General features: G+C 43.0%; 1 protein-coding gene across 1 annotated transcript in view; it reads right to left on the minus strand.

The window, feature by feature from the left end:
* The window catches only part of col6a4a (collagen, type VI, alpha 4a), a 144,253-nt gene that overhangs the window by 1,949 nt on the left and 122,960 nt on the right, over positions 1-19,344 (minus strand). The window contains exons 37-38 of the mRNA XM_034173480.1: positions 3,882-4,052; positions 3,600-3,641 (exon numbers count right to left, since the gene is read on the minus strand). Of these exons, the coding sequence (XP_034029371.1) occupies positions 3,600-3,641; positions 3,882-4,052 (213 nt within the window). The remainder of the gene's footprint in view (positions 1-3,599; positions 3,642-3,881; positions 4,053-19,344) is intronic.

A 19,344-nucleotide genomic window follows, 5' to 3' on the forward strand; every position in this document is an offset into this window, starting at 1 on the left:
ACTCAAAGATCAGCTCCAGGAAGATCAAAGATGGTCTGAAGGTACCTGTGAGTCCTATAACAATTAGTAGACATCTGTGTGAAGACAAACTATGGACTAGAAGACAACACAAAGTCCCACTGTGGGGAAAAAACCACATGTGCTGAAGAGGTTTGACAAAAAACACACGGAGTGGGTTAAAGAGAAACAGAGCAACATCTTGTGGACTGATGAAAGAAACATTGTTCATTTTGGGGTCTCTGGGCCGCAGACAGTTTGTCAGACGACCCTAAAAACTGAATTCAAGCCACAGTCCACTGTGAAGACAGTGACACCTGGTGGAGCATCATGATCTGGAGATGTTTCTCGGGTCTATTGATCGCATACCAGGATCATGGATCAGTTTGAACACTTGAGGGCATTATGTTGTCTTATGCTGAAGAGGAAATGTCCTTTAAATGGGCGTTTCTATAACTACACCAAACACACCAGCAAACCAGCAGCATCTTGGTTCCAGACCAACCAGATTAACATCATGGAGAGTCCAGTCCAATCCCTGGACCTTAATCCAACAGAAAATATGTCGGGTGACGTCAAAAATGCTGTTTCTGAGGCAAAACCAAGAAACGCAGAGGAACTGTGGACTTTAGTCCAAAGGACCTGGACTGGAAAACCTGTTCACAGGGACACAAGCTGGTCGACTCCATGAAACACAGATGTGAAGCAAGTCTCAGAAACAGTGTTCATACAACTAAATGTTAGTTCAGTTATTCAAAGGAAAGAGAAATCTGCAAGCATTTTTCACTTTTTACAGTAAATGAGTTTATAAAGAAAAATACAGACGCTGATATTTTTTTGAACAACCTAATATTCCCTTTTCTTCACTTTCTGTAAAGTAAGTACAAATGTGATCATTTTTTCCTTCATGTTTTGATTTGGAATAGAATGCACAGTGTTCCCAACGCATTTGTGTGTATGAAATAAAAGATAGAAGGATTTTGAGCTTTACTACGCACTGCTATTATTTTGAACACAACAGTAGAGACAGTCACATCCTGCTCTCTGTGGTAAACAGGGAAGATCCTCACTTCCCACGGAAGGAAGGGACACAAGCACTGGGACCTAAATACCCATCCTGCTCAGAGTGCTGCTCTCGTTGGACCGACAACACACACAGCGTGTCTCTTTGTCCCAGATTGATCTCTTTCAGTGCAGCTTCTTGTTCTGACTTTAACACCAAGTTAACACCCAACTCTTTCATCACCAACTGTAAATGGTCATCAAAACATTCCAATCATATCTTTCGGAACTCTTCCGCATCAAACTCCATTGCGTCAATGTTTACAATACTCAAACTTTTAAGTTTCTTAAATATTTATTATGGCCACTCGTAAAACTTCAGTTCTCTTTATAATTTTATTACTGGTAAATTTTAGAATTGATTTAGATGAGATACAAGGTCTGTTAGAAAAGTATCCGACCTTTTTATTTTTTCAAAAACCTGATGGATTTGAATCACGTGTGCTTGCATGAGCCAACCTTGAACCTTCGTGCGCATGCGTCAATTTTTTCACGCCTGTTGGTTGCATCATTTGCTTGTAAGCAGCCTTTGTGTGAGGACGGGTGGAGTCTGTCGTTGTTTTTTCTTTGCAAGGAAATGGCGGAACAACTGGAGCAGCGCGACTGCATCAAATTTTGCCAGAAATTGGGCGACAGCCAGGTGGAAACCATTCAGGTTATTCAGATGGCTTTCGGTGACAATCCTATGGGCATCACACAGATTAAGGAACGGTACAACCGGTTTAAAGACGTCCGCACAACGGTGGAGAGCCAGCCACGCTCCGGTCAGCCATCAACATGCTGAAATGACCAGATCATTTCCAAAGTGAACGCTGTGGTGATGCTGGACCATCGCGTGACTATCTGAGAAACTGTGGAAGAGGTGGACTTTGGCACATTCCACTGTGACAGAAGATTTTGCCATGAAAAGAGTTGCAGCGAAATTCATGCCGATGGCTTTGGTACGAAGCTGACGGAGCAAAAGTGCCACCGTGTTGAAGTCTCACAGGACATGCTGTGACATGCTCACCTCTTCCACCATTCAGAAGATTCAGAAGGCTTTCGGTGGCTTTTCAGTCGTGTGACTATCCGAGAAATTGTGGAAGAGGTGGGCATGTCACAGCATGTCCTGTGAGACTTCAACACGGTGGCACTTTTGCTGCGCCATCAGCTTTGTGCCGAAGCCATCAGCATGAATTTTGCTGCAACTCTTTTCATGGCCAAATCTTCTGTCACAGTGGAATGTGCCGAAAAAGTGCCGATGTCCACCTCTTCCACAATTTCTCGGATAGTCACACGACGGTCCCGCATCACCACAGAGTTCACACTGGAATGATCTGGTCATTTCAGCATGTTGATGGCCGACCGGAGCGCGGCTCGCTCTTCACCGTTGTGCGGCCGTCTTTAAACCGGTTGTACCGCTCCTTAGTCTGTGTGATGCCCATAGAATCGTCACCGAAAGCCGTCTGAATAATCCGAATGGTTTCCACGTGGCTGTCACCCAGTTTCTGGCAAAATTTGATGCAGTCGCGCTGCTCCAGTTGTTCCGCCATTTCTTTGCAAAGAAAAAACGACGAGAGACTCCACCCATCCTCACACAAAGGCTGCTTACAAGCAAATGACGCAATCGACAGGCGTGAAAAAATTCACGCATGCACATGAAGGTTCAAGATTGACTCATGCAAGCACACGTGATTCAAATCCATCAGGTTTTTTAAAAAAAATATAAAGGTTGGATACTTTTCTAACAGACCTCATATATTCATTATCTCACAGGAATATATCCCATTTATCTGGGAACTACTTTTTGCGCAGGAATTCTTCAAGCACGACAGCCGCAGGCGCACACTAACACAGAATAACCAGAAACAGGTCAGTTGTTCGGCCATAACGAGAGCATCCACTTTTAGCTTGTCATAAGCTAAGCTAGTGACGCGCGTGAGAGTGTGCTAAATACCCTCTGGCCACCCCATGGGACAGGACGTGTACTGAGGGAAAGTTAGAACTCTGTATCCCTTCCAAAGTAAATGTGGCGCACATGGCGCTAGCCATTGAAAATAATGCAGTTCAAAGCAATTTAGACATTTGGTGTGACGCAACAGAATGTGGCTGGGGGACAAAACATTTCTCGCTCGGACAGTTAGAGCGACGATCATCAGCGGGATAGAAGCTACACAACTGTTTCCATTATTTCTTCCAATGTCGTCAACACTGAAGCTAACACCAGCATTACTAGCTAGCACTGCAAGTTAGCATCAGCTACAGTGGTCTGTTTACGCGACCACCGAGTGCTAAATAAATATAGTTTTCATAAGTAAACACCCCAAGGAAATGCATAAGCTGCTAACAATCAGGAACAGACGTAATGTAAATTATAACAGGAAGATTTGGCGGCAAGGAAACACATTCTCAAAACTCCTGGAATTTTTTTTTACTATGTTTGGTTTTAAACACACTTGAAACTCAGTTAAGATTTCCTGTAAATGTTTTAACGTCACTTTTCAAATAAATACTAAAATAGTTCTTTGTGATCAATGACGTGGATGCTCTTTGGTCTTTACCTTTGGACAAGAAGTTGTGCTGCTTCCTACGCCAGGTTGGACCTGTAGAGACAACACAGTTAGTAACAAGCTAACATTTGTTAAAGCTGAATCACATCAAAAGAAATGTGCATTTCTAAAAATACAACTTAAGAAAAAAGATGACAAAACAACAAGAAAACTTCTTAATTTCCTCATTCTGTTTGGATGTTTTGAGTAACAGCTGTCAGTCAGAAAGACCTGAAACGTTAACAGGAAAACATGAAGATGTTAATTAGAAAAATGTTAACGTTGAAAACTTACGATAGGAGCCACATGTCTGCAAACATTCACTTTCTGTGTTAAAACGGTTGGCGTTGCCGCCACAGCCGCCGTACCAGAAGGGCGAGCATGCACCGATGGCTTTATCAAAGAACCACTGCAGGACAAAGTCCGTACATGGGACACCCAAATCAGCACCAGAGCGGCACCGGGCTGGAAGCAGAACACACATACGTTTACTACGCAAACACAACAATCCTCCGGGGCCGCAGCTCCAGAACCGCTTCATCATCAGAGTCCAAAGTGACAGTGGTGACAGAGCCATGTGGTGAGTTACGCAAAGGCCATGAACTCAATGGAGGCCGTGTGCAGAGAGACACCTCTGCTGTTTGTTCAGGTCAGGATCCTTGATGTACAAAAATAACGATGATTAACAAACACGCATCCATTTGACAACAGATTGGGTGTTATTTGAGGCTGCGTGGACAGAGGACAGAGTGAGATGCACACAGATTGTCTGCTAAGGCCTCAGCCTACATTGAGAAATAGCAAGAGACTCTGAGCTAGACCCAGACCCTCCTGCACTGCACTAGGGATTTTTGATGACATGTAAGCATTTGGAAATTTTACTGTTAGACCATTCCAAATCATTGTCTGCAAGTACTCTGTTGGCGTGTGTGGCTGTGACACCCATGCCAAGTTCAATACCCTGCTTGCTTGGTGAATGTGTTTAGTAATACTTGTTGGCAAACAGCAGACATATCTGGTCCAAGAAAAATACACAACAGGGACACAAATGTTCGTTGATTATATGATTGTCTGACATGAAGAGGCAGGAGGTGGTGATGGTGGCAAAAACTGTATACTGCACTGGGTTTCAAGCTGGTGGTGCAACCAGGTGCATTCTAACTCTTTTGACTGGGGGGTCAAAATGGTTAGGATTGCTGGGATGGGAGGGAGAATTGAGCAGTTCTCTGTCCATTAAATATCCCATATGACCTGCGTCTCCATCAGCCTCTCTTAATCAAACTCCTACTGCCTGGCTTCTTGTGCCGACCGGTGTTTTATAGCTGATGGCAGAGGTGTGGCATTTATTGTGCCTGAAAACCAGACCACTCCAGGTAGGTAGGGCTAGTTAGCTATGGGAGGCAGCCCAACTAGGAGAAGGACAACTCTGATCACAAACCCAGGCATGTGGGACCAGATAGCCTACGTCAGGTCAGCAGCCCACCAAGGAGATGACACACAACAATTTCAACAATGCCCCGTTGTGTGTCCCCATGTTAGACAGCTCTCGGTGGGCTGGTTAGGTGACCAGTCCAGCAGGGCACTGGAGGAGTTGTCCGGCAGGCTCGCCCACTGCCCAGAAGACGCATTGGTCTTCCGGGCATTCCCAGTCCCACATAGTCTCCACTGTCTTGCGAGCATGCTACAAGAACAGCTGGTGTGCTGTGGGATCCTAGATCCTTGGCTTTAGGGCTTGTCTACCTGACATATGAAGACAGGATTCGGCAGACTGCGCGGATTCGGCAGACTGTCTGGTTCACCAGGCAAAAAGGTGATTCCCAGCAACACGTTGTGTAACGTAAAGAGCAAGGCAAGACACGTAGGAAGTCATGGTTATCCACTGCACACAACTCCGCCTCCAACCCTCTTGACCATGTCTTGCTGCTGGAGTCGGATAGTTTATGGGTGAGAGAGTGAGGTCGACAAGATGCTCAACTCTTCCTCACTTTAAACTAAGTCATCGCTCAAGTCACTTATCATCCACCCCATTGCCCCCATCTTTACTTTCAAAGTCGTGCAGTGACAGGTGAGCGACAAAGCGGCAGGTGTGGGTACGCTGGCAGCTGTAGCTGTAGACATGCACATAGGCAGTTCAGGTTCTTCTCTGATAGCAGCAGCAGCGAAGTTCGGCAGCCATTTTTAGAAATGCATTGCTCACCTCCACAGTATGAGGGAGGGGCAAGAAATGGTGCCCGAAACACTGCCTGCTCCACCTCTCCTCAGCCAGTAAACCATGGTTGGAAGGGATCCTACTTCAGCAGTCAAAACGCAAAGAAGAAGACTAGGATTGTTTCACTCACCCTTGGTGCTCAGAATGTGCATAACCTGCTTGACAGGGCAAATGTGGAGAGGCCAGAGAGGAGAACAGCTCTAATCAGCAAGGAACTGGCCAGATACAATGTGGCTATTGCAGCATTGCATAAGACCCGATTGGCAGGTGAAGGCGAGCTGTGTGAAAAGGGTTCTGGCTACACCTTCTTTTGGTCAGGTTGAGGAACGAAAGAGAAACGTGAGGTTGGTGTTTGTTTTACAGTGAAAACAGCTCTTGTCAGCAAGTTGGCTGGGATTCCCAAGGCAGTGAACAACAAGCTCATGACCACAAAACTCCCCCGACAGGGTGGTAGAAAGCATCACACCATCGTCAGTGTTAAACGATATCTCCGAAAGTCAACATAAGTCCAGATTTCTTGTTTTGTTTTGGCTTTGGTGTCCTTTGTTAGTGCTGTGTGACTGGGGCTTAAGCAATGGCACAGTGTCGCTGCGTCATGACACAGATTGCCAAATTTGGTGTATCCCTTTCTGTTTTCCTGGGTAATTATTTATTTTTCACGTCTTTACGTTTTGGATCTTTCCTGGTGTCAGGAGTTCAGCACTCCCCTGACACCGGAACGCAAGCGGTTGTGGTGTCCGCATGTGTCATTCTGCCGCAATTCTGACACCATTCGTCTCAATCGGCGTATGTGTGATGGGGGTAACTGTCAGCAAGTTGTTCTGGAATCAGCTGTCATTGGAATGTTCTGGGAATGCTCGCATGAAAAACTGTATTTGAAATGAAACATACAGTCAAAAACACTATTTTCAAATGGGGTTAAGAAGATGTGTTTGGTAAAAATACATTCTGCTGAAGTTCATTGTTCACTCGTTTTTAAATCATGAATATATTTTGGCATAATCTTTCTGGAACGTTATAGGAACATTTTATGTTTCTTTTTCCTTCATAGAGTTTAATTAAAATTTGAAGCAGGATCAAGTTTGAATGAAAAAAGTCTATGTGGAGAAGTATCTGTGAACAATTAATCTGCTGCGTGGGAGAGAATTATGTACCGATTCTAGTCCTTGGCTAGTGAATTAATTCAATATCCCTGTTTGAATGAAAAAGATGAAAGTTTATATATATGTGTGTGTATGTATGTATGTATAAGACCCACGTTGAATCTGCTGTGGTGACCCTGAATGAAATCAAGGGAGCGGGCAAAGGGACTTACTTTACTTTTACATCGTCCAAGTACAAACATTCCCAGAACATTAGACCTAACGCTAGGTCTAATGTTCTGGGAATGTTTGTACTAACATTATTGTCAAACATTCTGGGAACCAAAAAGAAAAAAATGTTCTGAGAACGTTCAAGCTTATGTTCTGATAACATTTGACAAACGTTCTTATAACATTTTGGGAACTTTATTTTAGCTGGGAAGACAACTCCCAGTGAAAAATATAACGGACATAAAAAAGGTCAAAGGAAAATAAATCCTCAAAAGAACCAAACAAACCTGCAGGAGAGGAGGAATGATAAATGTAAAAACAAACCTAAAAAGTTAACAATAAGCAACAGGGTAGAAACAAATATAATATCTAAGAGTGAACTCAGCCGGTGATCAGAACACAAATGATAATCAGAACTAAACCGTGACAAAAACCTAAGAACTAAAGCGACGTGAAATACAGAATAAAAGGTGTACACATAAAGACAAAGAACAGATACATCGTCACAGACCGGTGACAGAACACAGGTGGAGGATATGACAGTGAGAGGGCACACATATACACACACAATACGCGAGGGATGACAGGCTCACACACAACAAAGACACGAGGATAACATACAGTCACGCGCACACTAGAGAAAAATCATATCCCAAAACAAAAACATAAAGGACTGAAAACACAAACCATAACCACACAGACACACACAACAATTTTATTTGGGGTTTGTGTGCATTATTGTGTTCTGGTTTTATTGTTGGTCTTTATTGTGTTCAGTGCTTTGTTTCCAGCACCTGAGTCCCAGTCGCAGGAAATTCCAAACTTGAAAAACAAACAAACAAAAAAAAAAAAATCAAAAAGAGACTTTTACCCCAGAAAATACGATACATTTCTCTTAAGGTTTGACATAAATGGAAAAATGAAGTTACTTTAAAATACAGTAGTGTTCAGAATAATAGTGCTATTGTTGTGTGGGCCGCTGAAGAGGAGGTACTGCTGGCCCACCACCACCAGAGGGCGCCCTGCTTGGAGTGCGGGCTCCAAGCACGAGAGGGCGCCAGACCTAGAAGAAGTGACAGCTGTCATTCATCCCCTGCCCCAGCTGTCACTCGTTCATCATCATCACCACCATAAAAGCCGGACTGCAACTCCAGCTCCTCGCCGAGAAATCGACTACCATTCCTGAGGTAATCCGTCTCTGCAGTATTTGGATTAATCCACGTTTTGATCTCTGTTTGCAGCCGTTTATTCCTGTGGGACAGTTTTGTTGGAGTGGCGTGTTGTGGGAACCGCGACGTCTTCGCCTCCCACTCCCTCCAGATAAGTGACTGACAGGAGCTGCTTGAGTGTATGATTGGAGGTGGAGGTGCTCCCTCCCATCAGTGTTGGACTGTGTATTACTGAGTGTGCGGACTCACACTCACACATCCTGTTTTTGCTCTCTGCCAGCAGTACCAGGGTCGACAGCCGGGAACAGAGGCCACCTGGGGACTCGGGACTTGGCGGCTCCGGTGTTCTTCAGACCGTTGGTGGTGGAAGCCGTGTGGAGTACGGCTTCTCTCTCGTCGGGGGGGTCTCCTATCTTCGAGCCAACCACACGTCACCTGGTGCTAATTGACTGTGCATATTTTCTGTGTCTTTTCGTTGTGTAGTGTCACAACATTAAATTGTTACCTTTTGGTTTAGTCATTGTCCGTTCATTTGCGCCCCCTGTTGTGGGTCCGTGCTACGACACCTTCACAACAGCTATATGACTAAAAAGATTAATCCAGGTTTTGAGTATATTTCTTATTGTTACACGGGAAACAAGGTACCAGTAGATTCAGTAGATTCTCACAAATCCAACAAGACCAAGCATTCATGATATGCACACTCTTAAGGCTATGAAATTGGGCTATTAGTAAAACAAAAAAGTAGAAAAGGGGGTGTTCACAATAATAGTAGTGTGACATTCAGTCAGTGAGTTCATCAATTTTGTGGAACAAACAGGTGTGAATCAGGTGTCCCCTATTTAAGGATGAAGCCAGCACCTGTTGAACATGCTTTTCTCTTTGAAAGCCTGAGGAAAATGGGACGTTCAAGACATTGTTCAGAAGAACAGCATAGTTTGATTAAAAAGTTGATTGGAGAGGGGAAAACCTATACACAGGTGCAAAAAATTATAGACTGTTCATCTACAGTGTTCTCCAATGCTTTAAATTGGACAAAAAAAACCAGAGACGTGTGGAAGAAAATGGAAAACAACCATCAAAATGGACAGAAGAATAACCAGAATGGCAAAGGCTCACCCATTGATCAGCTCCAGAATGATAAAAGACAGTCTGGAGTTACCTGTAAGTGCTGTGACAGTTAGAAGATGCCTGTGTGAAGCTAATTTATTTGCAAGAATCCCCCGTAAAGTCCCTCTGTTAAATAAAAGATGTGCAGAAGAGGTTACAATTTGCCAAAGAACACAATGGAGTAAATGGAGGAATATTTTGTGGACTGATGAGAGTAAAATTGTTCTTTTTGGGTCCAAGGGCCGCAGACAGTTTGTGAGACGACCCCCAAACTCTGAATTCAAGCCACAGTTCACAGTGAAGACAGTGAAGCATGGTGGTGCAAGCATCATGATATGGGCATGTTTCTCCTACTATGGTGTTGGGCCTATATATCGCATACCAGGTATCATGGATCAGTTTGGATATGTCACAATACTTGAAGAGGCCATGTTGCCTTATGCTGAAGAGGACATGCCCTTGAAATGGGTGTTTCAACAAGACAATGACCCCAAACACACTAGTAAATGAGCAAAATCATGGTTCCAAACCAACAAAATGAATGCCTCGCAGATGTGAAGAAATCATGAAAAACTGTGGTTATACAACTAAATACTAGTTTAGTGATTCACAGGATTGATTAAAAAAGCAGTTTGAACATAATAGTTTTGAGTTTGTAGCGTCAACAGCAGATGCGACTATTATTGTGAACACCCCCTTTTCTACTTTTTTTTTTTTTACTAATAGCCCAATTTCATAGCCTTAAGAGTGTGCATATCATGAATGCTTGGTCTTGTTGGATTTGTGTGAATCTACTGAATCTACTGGTACCTTGTTTCCCATGTAACAATAAGAAATATACTCAAAACTTGGATTAATCTTTTTAGTCACATAGCACTACTATTATTCTGAACACTACTGTAAATATCCATAAATAGGACACATAATCTTGAGAAAAATTAGCCCCATTAAAAAAAGGTCAAAGTTTGAAATAATCGAGATATTGTTTTAGAATGACGACTTGGATTTTGAACAGATAGTCTTTGGAGCCTTTAATGAAGTTACTGGATGATGTTTGGAGTCTGTTTGTGTTGTAGTACATTTATCAGGTGTGAAAGTTCTGACCTGGTTTTTCCCAAACGTCCCACCTGTGAGTGAATCCAACAATAATTTGTCACATTTATTGATTCCCTGCCTCACCAGCAGTTTGGACTCTTGATGTGGAGACTAGAGCAAATTGCTGTTGGTTTCTGTGAATTCTGTTGTGGGCTGCCAGAAGAGGAGGTACTGCTGGCCCACCACCAGAGGGCGCCCTGCCTGAAGTGCGGGCTTCAGGCACGAGAGGGCGCTGCCGCCACGGACACAGCCGGGAGTGACAGCTGTCACTCATTCTTCATCACCTCACTCCATAAAACCCAGACGTCATCTCCACCTCATCGCCGAGATATCGTACTTCATTGAAGGTAATATCCTCAGCCGTTTTGTGTTACAATATATCTGTATATTGTGAGTGTTTGCAGGAGTACCGGTTCCTCTATCTGTGGAAGCTGAGTGAGTGCAGGACAGCACTCTTTTCCCCTGAGGAATCACTGCGGTACTCATCACATATTGAGTGAGAGGTGGAGGTGGCATTCCCACCGTTGTTGTTACTGGGTGTACACACACCCACACTTGACTGTCTTTGTTCTCGCCAGCAGTACCAGATCCGACAGTCGGAGACGGTGATCACCTGGGAATACGGGACTTGGCGGCTCCAGTATTCACCAGGTTCGGTGGTGGCAGAAATCGTGTGGTTCCGGCCCTTCTCAGGACAGACGTCTTCTATCCTCGAGCCTGCCCACACGTCACCTTTGTAATTTGACTGTAATCATATTCTGAGATTGTCTGTATATTCGTTGTGCACATTTCACAACATTAAATTGTTACTTTTTGGCTCATCTATTGACCGTTCATTTGCGCCCCCTGTTGTGGGTCCGTGTCACTACACTTTCACAACAAATTCAATCTTGAGATGAAGCGTTGAGAGGCGGCACCGCAGGAGAAAACATGCAGCTTAACCAGGTCTAAGTGGAACCCTGAACGGTTCCATGTGTGACCACAAACAGGAGAAATTAAGTCAGTTAAGACAGGAACAGGAAACATGCGATCATCGTGCATTCAGTTAACTGACCAGAAATCCAGTGTTAGAAACTTTAAGTCTGGTAAAAAATTTAAACAAAAAACTGGAAGTTTTGTCCAGCTGGAAGCTTAAACACACTGAGGTCAGTTTGTGCATAATCATCATCTTATTATAACTCAGATGAACACCAGCACCACCTTCAAGACAAACCTGTCAGACGCATGCTGCATTCACATGTTGGGAGTGAGCGGTAAGCTGCCCACGCTGAGAGCTACACGCTGTGACCAGTCGGGCTTCTTATTCAGAAACCACAACAAACTGCTTGTTATCTCCGAAGGCCCGAATGGAGATTATGTTGTGCCGATTTCTGTCCGTCTGTCCGTCCATTCCAAAAAGGGCATCAACTCCTCTCACATTTTTACAACCCCTGGCAAAAATTATGGAATCACTGGCCTCGGAGGATGTTCATTCAGTTGTTTAATTTTGTAGAAAAAAAGCAGATCACAGACATGACACAAAACTAAAGTCATTTCAAATGGCAACTTTCTGGCTTTAAGAAACACTATAAGAAATCAAGAAAAAAAGATTGTGACAGTCAGTAACGGTTACTTTTTTAGACCAAGCAGAGGGAAAAAATATGGAATCACTCAATTCTGAGGAAAAAATTATGGAATCACCCTGTAAATTTTCATCCCCCAAACTAACATCTGCATCAAATCAGATCTGCTCGTTGACATTGACCCTATGTGTCTTTTTGCAAGGAATGTTTTCACAGTTTTTGCTCTATGGCAAGATGCATTATCATCTTGAAAAATGATTTAATCATCCCCAAACATCCTTTCAATTGTCCAAAATATCAACGTAAACTTGTGCATTTATTGATGATTTAATGACAGCCATCTCCCCAGTGCCTTTACCTGACATGCAGCCCCATATCATCAATGACTGTGGAAATTTACATGTTCTCTTCAGGCAGTCATCTTTATAAATCTCATTGGAATGGCACCAAACAAAAGTTCCAGCATCATCACCTTGCCCAATGCAGATTTGAGATTCATCACTGAATATGACTTTCATCCAGTCATCCACAGTCCACGATTGCTTTTCCTTAGCCCATTGTAACCTTGTTTTTTTTCTGTTTAGGTGTTAATGATGGCTTTTGTTTAGATTTTCTGTATGTAAATCCCATTTCCTTTAGGCGGTTTCTTACAGTTCGGTCACAGACGTTGACTCCAGTTTCCTCCCATTCGTTCCTCATTTGTTTTGTTGTGCATTTTTCGATTTTTGAGACATATTGCTTTAAGTTTTCTGTCTTGACGCTTTGATGTCTTCCTTGGTCTACCAGTATGTTTGCCTTTAACAACCTTCCCATGTTTGTATTTGGTCCAGAGTTTAGACACAGCTGACTGTGAACAACCAACATCTTTTGCAACATTGCGTGATGATTTACCCTCTTTTAAGAGTTTGATAATCCTCTCCTTTGTTTCAATTGACATCTCGTGTTGGAGCCATGATTCATGTCAGTCCACTTGGTGCAACAACTCTCCAAGGTGTGATCACTCCTTTTTAGATGCAGACTAACGAGCAGATCTGATATGATGCAGGTGTTAGTTTTGGGGATGAAAATTTACAGGGTGATTCCATAATTTTTTCCTCAGAATTGAGTGATTCCATATTTTTTTCCTCTGCTTGGTCTAAAAAGTAACCATTACTGACTGCCACAATCTTTTTTTTCTTGATTTCTTATAGTGTTTCTTAAAGCCAGAAAGTTGCCATTTGAAATGACTTTAGTTTTGTGGCATGTCTGTGATCTGTTTTTTTTCTACAAAATTAAACAACTGAATGAACATCCTCTGAGGCTGGTGATTCCATAATTTCTGCCAGGGGTTGTAGTAGGAATTTTGAGAAACTTGGTACAATTCCTTGTTATAGGTTGGCAATACCCTTTCCCTTTCCCAATTCCCTTTAGGTCAGGTGTTTAGAAAACATGGCATATCTTATCATCTTTATGCAGATGATACTCAAATTTACTTGCCTATTAAGAAGAACTCTAGCAGCCCCCTGACACCCTTGCTTGTGTGCCTGGAAGACGTCAAGGCTTGGTTGGCTCAAAATTTTCTTAGCTTAAATGAGAACAAAACCGAGGTGATTGTGTTTGGGCCCAGTGTTGGTTCCACAGCTCGATTAGACCTGGGCCCATGAAGCCCACAGCCACCAACCTTGGCGTCATTATGGACTCTGATTTTAAACTGGATAGACAGGTCAAGGCGGTTGTTAAATCCAGCTTTTATCAGCTTTGTCTTTTAACTAAAATTAAATCAATTTGATCCTTTTCTGATTTGGAGCGCGTCATGCATGCTTTTATTTCTTCACGCCTGGACTACTGCAATTCACTTTTTTTTTTGGAATTAATCAAAATACACTTCACAGATTGCAGTTAGTCCAGAACGCTGCTGCACGCCTCTTAACTGGGAGCAAAAAACAAGAACATATTACACCCATTCTCGCGTCTTTGCACTGGCTCCCTGTTAATTTTAGAATTGATTTTAAAATTGTATTATTTGTTTTTAAAGCCTTAAACGGACTGGCCCCACAATATATTGTAGACCTCCTCCAAATTTACTCCCCAGCGCGTAATCTGAGGTCTGAGGGCCAGCTCCAGCTTGTGGTGCCTAGGACGAGACTTAAGACCAGGGGGATCAGGGCCTTCTCTCTCAGACTCTGGAACGCTCTGCCTCTCCACGTTCGAACAGCCCCCACAGTGGAGTGTTTTAAGTCTCGTCTGAAGACCCACTTTTATTCTCTGGCTTTTAGCTCTGCATGAGTTGTATGGTCCTCTGTTGTCTTTGGCCCAGTGTTTTATTTATTTATTGTTTTTATGTTTATTTATTAGTATCTGAGTTGGTTTATTGTTTTGTATAGTTTGTATAATTATTTTTATGTGCAGCACTTTGGAAACTGTTCTGTTGTTTAAATGTGCTATATAAATAAAGTAGATTGGAATACGCATATTGCAATATTGCACAAGATTAACACATTTTGGCAGAGTTATGGCCCTTGATTAACAAATCTTGACTCTGTCAGTTTCATATGTTGGTGTCTGCATTCTGAAATTAACTATTGGATACTTGAAATGTTATCAGAATGTAGCAAACAATTGTACTAAAGCAGGATACATTGTCTCAATCTACGTTGTCTGTCCAGTCAGCTGTAAATAGCTACAGTGAGGCAAATATGTATTTGATTGGCTATTGAATTTACAGGTTTTCCCACCTAGAAAGAATGTAGAGGTCTGTAATTTTTATCGTAGGTACACTTCAACTGTGAGAGACAGAATCTAAAAAAATAAAAAAATCAGAAAATCACATTGTATGATTTTTAAATATTTAACTTTCATTTTATTGTATGAAATAAGTATTTGATCCAGTAGAAAAACAGACCTTAATATTTGGTACAGAAACATTTGTTTGCAGTTCCAGAGGTCAGTTGTTTCCTGTCGTTCTTGACCAAGTTTGCACAATGCAGCAGGGCTTTTGGTTCACTCCTCCATACAGATCTTCTCTAGATCTTTCAGGTTTGGAGTTTCAGCTCCCTCCAAAGATTTTCTATTGAGTTCAGGTCTGGAGATTGGCCAGGCCACTCCAGGACCTTGAAATGCTTCTTACGGAGCCCCTCCTTAGTTGTCCTGGCTGTGTGTTTGGGGTCATTGTCATGCTGGAAGACCCAGCCACAACCCATCTTCAATGCTCTTACTGAGGGAAGGAAGTTGTTTGCCAAAATCTTGTGATACATGACCCCATCCATCCTCCCTTCAATATGGTGCAGTCGTCCTGTCCCTTTGCAGAAAAGCACCCCCAAAAATGATGTCTCCACCCCCATGCTTCACGGTTGGGATGGTTTTCTTGGGGTTGTTCTCATCCTCCAAACACGGCGAGTGGAGTTGTTACCAAAAAGCTCTATTTTAGTCTCATCTGACCACATGACCTTCTCCCATGCCTCCTCTGGATCATCCAGATGGTCACTGGTGAACTTCAAACGGGCCTGGACATGTGCTGGCTTGAGCAGAGGGACCTTGCTGCCCTGCAGGATTTTAAACCATGACAGCATCGTGTGTTACTAATGTAATGTTTGTGACTGTGGTCCCAGCTCTCTTCAGGTCATTGACCAGGTCCTCCTGTGTAGTTCTGAGCTTTCTCAGAATCATCCTTACCCCACAAAGTGAGATCTTGTATGGAATCCCAGACCGAGGGAGATTGACAGTCATCTTCTGTTTCTTCCACTTTCTAATAAATAATCATAACAGTTGTTGTCTTCTACCAAGCTGCTTGCCTGTTGTCCTGTAGTCCATCCCAGCCTTGTGCAAGTCTACAGTTTTGTCCCTGGTGTCCTGAGACACCACTTTGGTCTTGGCTATGGTGGACAGGTTGGAGTGTGATTGATTGTGTGAACAGGTGTCTTTTATACAGGTAACAAGTTCAAACAGGTGCAATTAATACAGGTAAAGAGTGCAGAATAAGAGGGCTTCTTAAAGAAAAATTAACAGGTCTGTGAGAGACAGAATTCTTGCTGGTTGGTAGGGGGTCAAATACTTATTTCATTCAATAAAATACAAATCAATTATTTAAAAACAATACAGTGTGGTTTTCTGGATTTGTTTTTTAATTTAGATTCTGTCTCTCACAGTTGAAGTGGACCTACGATAAAAATTACAGACCTCAACATTCTTTGTAGGTGGGAAAACCTGTAAATTCAACAGCGGATCAAATACTCATTTGCCTCACTGTACCAGCCTCGGCTGGGTAAGTAACCTGTGTTGGACTGGTGTTCCGTCTGGGGATTAACGACAAAATCATCTACCGGCTGCTATGATTCTGCTTCATGCAGCGACGTGATTATTTTTCTGCTCACATATTAATTAAGCATCCAGTTCTGCTGCTGCTCAGATCAAACATTGTCACATTTAACCAACACCACACTCGTTGAACGTCAGGTCAGGAGGTTTGGAAGCGTTTCTGGTTTTCCTCAACACTGAGGCACCTGCATACTGGATCATGTCCAGACACTACCATTTTTTTTAACAGCCTAATATTCCTTTTTCTTTACTTTTTGTGAAGTGGTATCAAATTTGATGATTATTTTTCTTCATGTTTTGATTTAGAATAGAATGTACAGCGTTTCCAATGCATTTGTGTGTAAGGAAATAAAAGCTAGAGTGGAACTCGGGTTTCGAACTGCTCTCTTTGCAAAGAAATCGGTTCACAAACATATTTTTCAAACAAAAAAATGCACCAAATTGCGAACAAAAGCTCAGTTTACATACAACATCCGGTTTCCAGCAGAGAGTTGAGTCAGTCAGTCACACTGCAGTCATTGTTCTGTGAACGAACGCTCTCAACAGGATTATGGATTACACTTTGCCTGGACATAAATCTATGACGGACAGATTAACTCTTCTGCTTTGTAGCAAATCCAACGGTGAGTTCAAGTTCAAACCATTGGTTGTTTATCATTCTGAGAACCCTAGAGTGTTAAAAAATGGCACAGGTGGCAGACAGTCCTGACAGTCTTTCTTTGAATGGATCATGAAGTGACACAGAGTTAACTCTGAGACTTCTGGAAGAGCCACAACCCTGAACTCAGCCTGGAGGAAACTCGGCCTGAACGTGGAGCAGAGAGAGACTGAGACAGAGACCAGTTGTCCATGACACTGTGTCTCTGGGGCAAAGCACAGAGCTGGTTGATGGTGAGGATGTTAAAGAGTTGGTGGAAAACTAGAACTTCTTCAGAAAGAGCAGCAGAGGGAGGTGATGGAGGAACTGACATCAGAGGAAGATGAGGGAAGAGAGAATGTGCCAAGTTCACTGATTAATGACGTGCAAAATGGGGTGAGGTGCAAAATTTTGTTAAAAAAATATCACCCTGATAAAGCCGTAGCAAACCGCGTCAGAAACCTCTTCAATGCCGACGCCATGTCTCACTTCCAAAACATCTTGAAACGTAGGCAAACCCAGATCTCAGTGGACAGATTTTTAGTGAGGAAGAGACCTACAGAGTCCAGTACTGCAAAGAGAGGCCCAGAAGTTCAGATACCTGATGTTCTTATGGAGCTGGATTCCCCTTCCACACAGTAACATCCACCCCCTTCACCAGATTAATCGGTACGAATCTGTGAAATCGCGTTGCAATCGCGCACTGTGTGCTCGCATCATTTTTTTTTCCGAGGCACACTGAATCCACCATCACTGCTGTGACGGAAGCCTGAAAGCACATCTCTACCTCAACAAATCTTTTCAAAATGGAGGCCCGTAACAACAAGGCAAGCAGTCAGAGGTTTTTGACTCACCTAAAACATATAAATCATGCGATTGGAGATATTTTGGCTTTTTTAAAAAAGATGGGAAACTTGACAAGACGCAGGTCGTGTTATGTGCCGACACGGGTTGAGGAGCGAACCTGCGTCTGACTGAACCCAGCGATAAATAACCAGAAAGCGGTTCCAAAAACAAAACATTTATTTCCCTTTCTGTGCAATAATTGTGTACAACATAATGGTTTGTCTGGCGGAGTGAAGGACGGCGCGCTCTCCAGCGCCCAAAGGGATCGAAGCCCGGCGCTTCTGGACTCAAATTCACCACCAAACACCCCCCAGGTGGACACGACAAACTGACTCTGTGAAGGATAGAAGAGGTGAGGTAAGTCAACAGCTACAACTAATATCCTTCAAAGGCACACACTATCAGCAACACATTCAGGTCTGAATTTAAGCTTTCTGTAAATGAGCAGCTTCTCACAACAGGTGGAGGATCATCAGTCCGCATGCCACGGCCATGAGAAGCGAGCTGCACAATTCTCATCAATGTTCAAATATACTGCGTAACAAAATACCAAATTACTATTAACACTTATTCAGACAATCAATCACCTCTGATGTGTGCTGACAGCATGTGTCCCTCACCCGTCCTCCTTCACAGGCACGATGTGTCAAACCCAGGCGCGGTCCTCAGCGTCTCACAAACAAACATCACAAGGTCGAGTTCCCGGCAATTCTGCTCGAATCACTCATGGCTTAAATGCAGAACGCCATCTCATTATCCGCTTCAGCTGAAAGTCTTTAAGTTTGCACGTGAGCATCATCCACAGGTGCTGCGAGTCATTAGGCCTGCACGTGAACATCCTCCACAAGTGCAGCCAATAATGTTGATGAGGGTGAAGGATTCTTCTGCCAGCACCTTCTCCACAGACAAAAACCAGTTTGCATACCACCTGGAGAGCAAAGAAAAGAAAACACCACAAAAACATCCAGCCAAACCCCCCAACACACAACAGGTCGTTTGTAAAGAAAGCCGTGGCCACCGCTGGTCCGCCTAATGTAGATTCCTCAGATTGTAAACCGAGCTCCAGCAAAAATGGTGAGAAAAGTATCTTAAATTACTTTTGCCAAGGCGGTACTCTGTCAGTGAGTGACTCACTTTAACAGCAGCTCCAACTCTTTCATTGTTCGGCTCATCAAAAGACCAGCATGGACAAACTGTGTGTCTTGCCCAGTTGGGTGTTTTTGAATTTATTTAGCTTTGGCTGCATTGCTTTTCATGATACGTAAGTTGAAGCAACCACTTTCAAATATGAGAGTGATTGGGGCACATTTGATTCAGATATATGTAAAATATATATTAAATGGGCTTTTGAGTGTTAAACTTAAAGGGCCACAAGGGATCAGATCTGGATCAAATGTCGTCAGTTGATAAAGGATACCATCCTACATAACACTCTTAAATATGAAAGAAATTTAATCTTTTTTGGCAGTTATGAATTTTTGAAAATATGTTCAATGTTAAAAGATAGGGATATTTCAAATTTT

This window comes from Thalassophryne amazonica, chromosome 7 (genome assembly GCF_902500255.1).
Source record: "Thalassophryne amazonica chromosome 7, fThaAma1.1, whole genome shotgun sequence".
Taxonomy (NCBI): Eukaryota; Metazoa; Chordata; class Actinopteri; order Batrachoidiformes; family Batrachoididae; genus Thalassophryne; species Thalassophryne amazonica.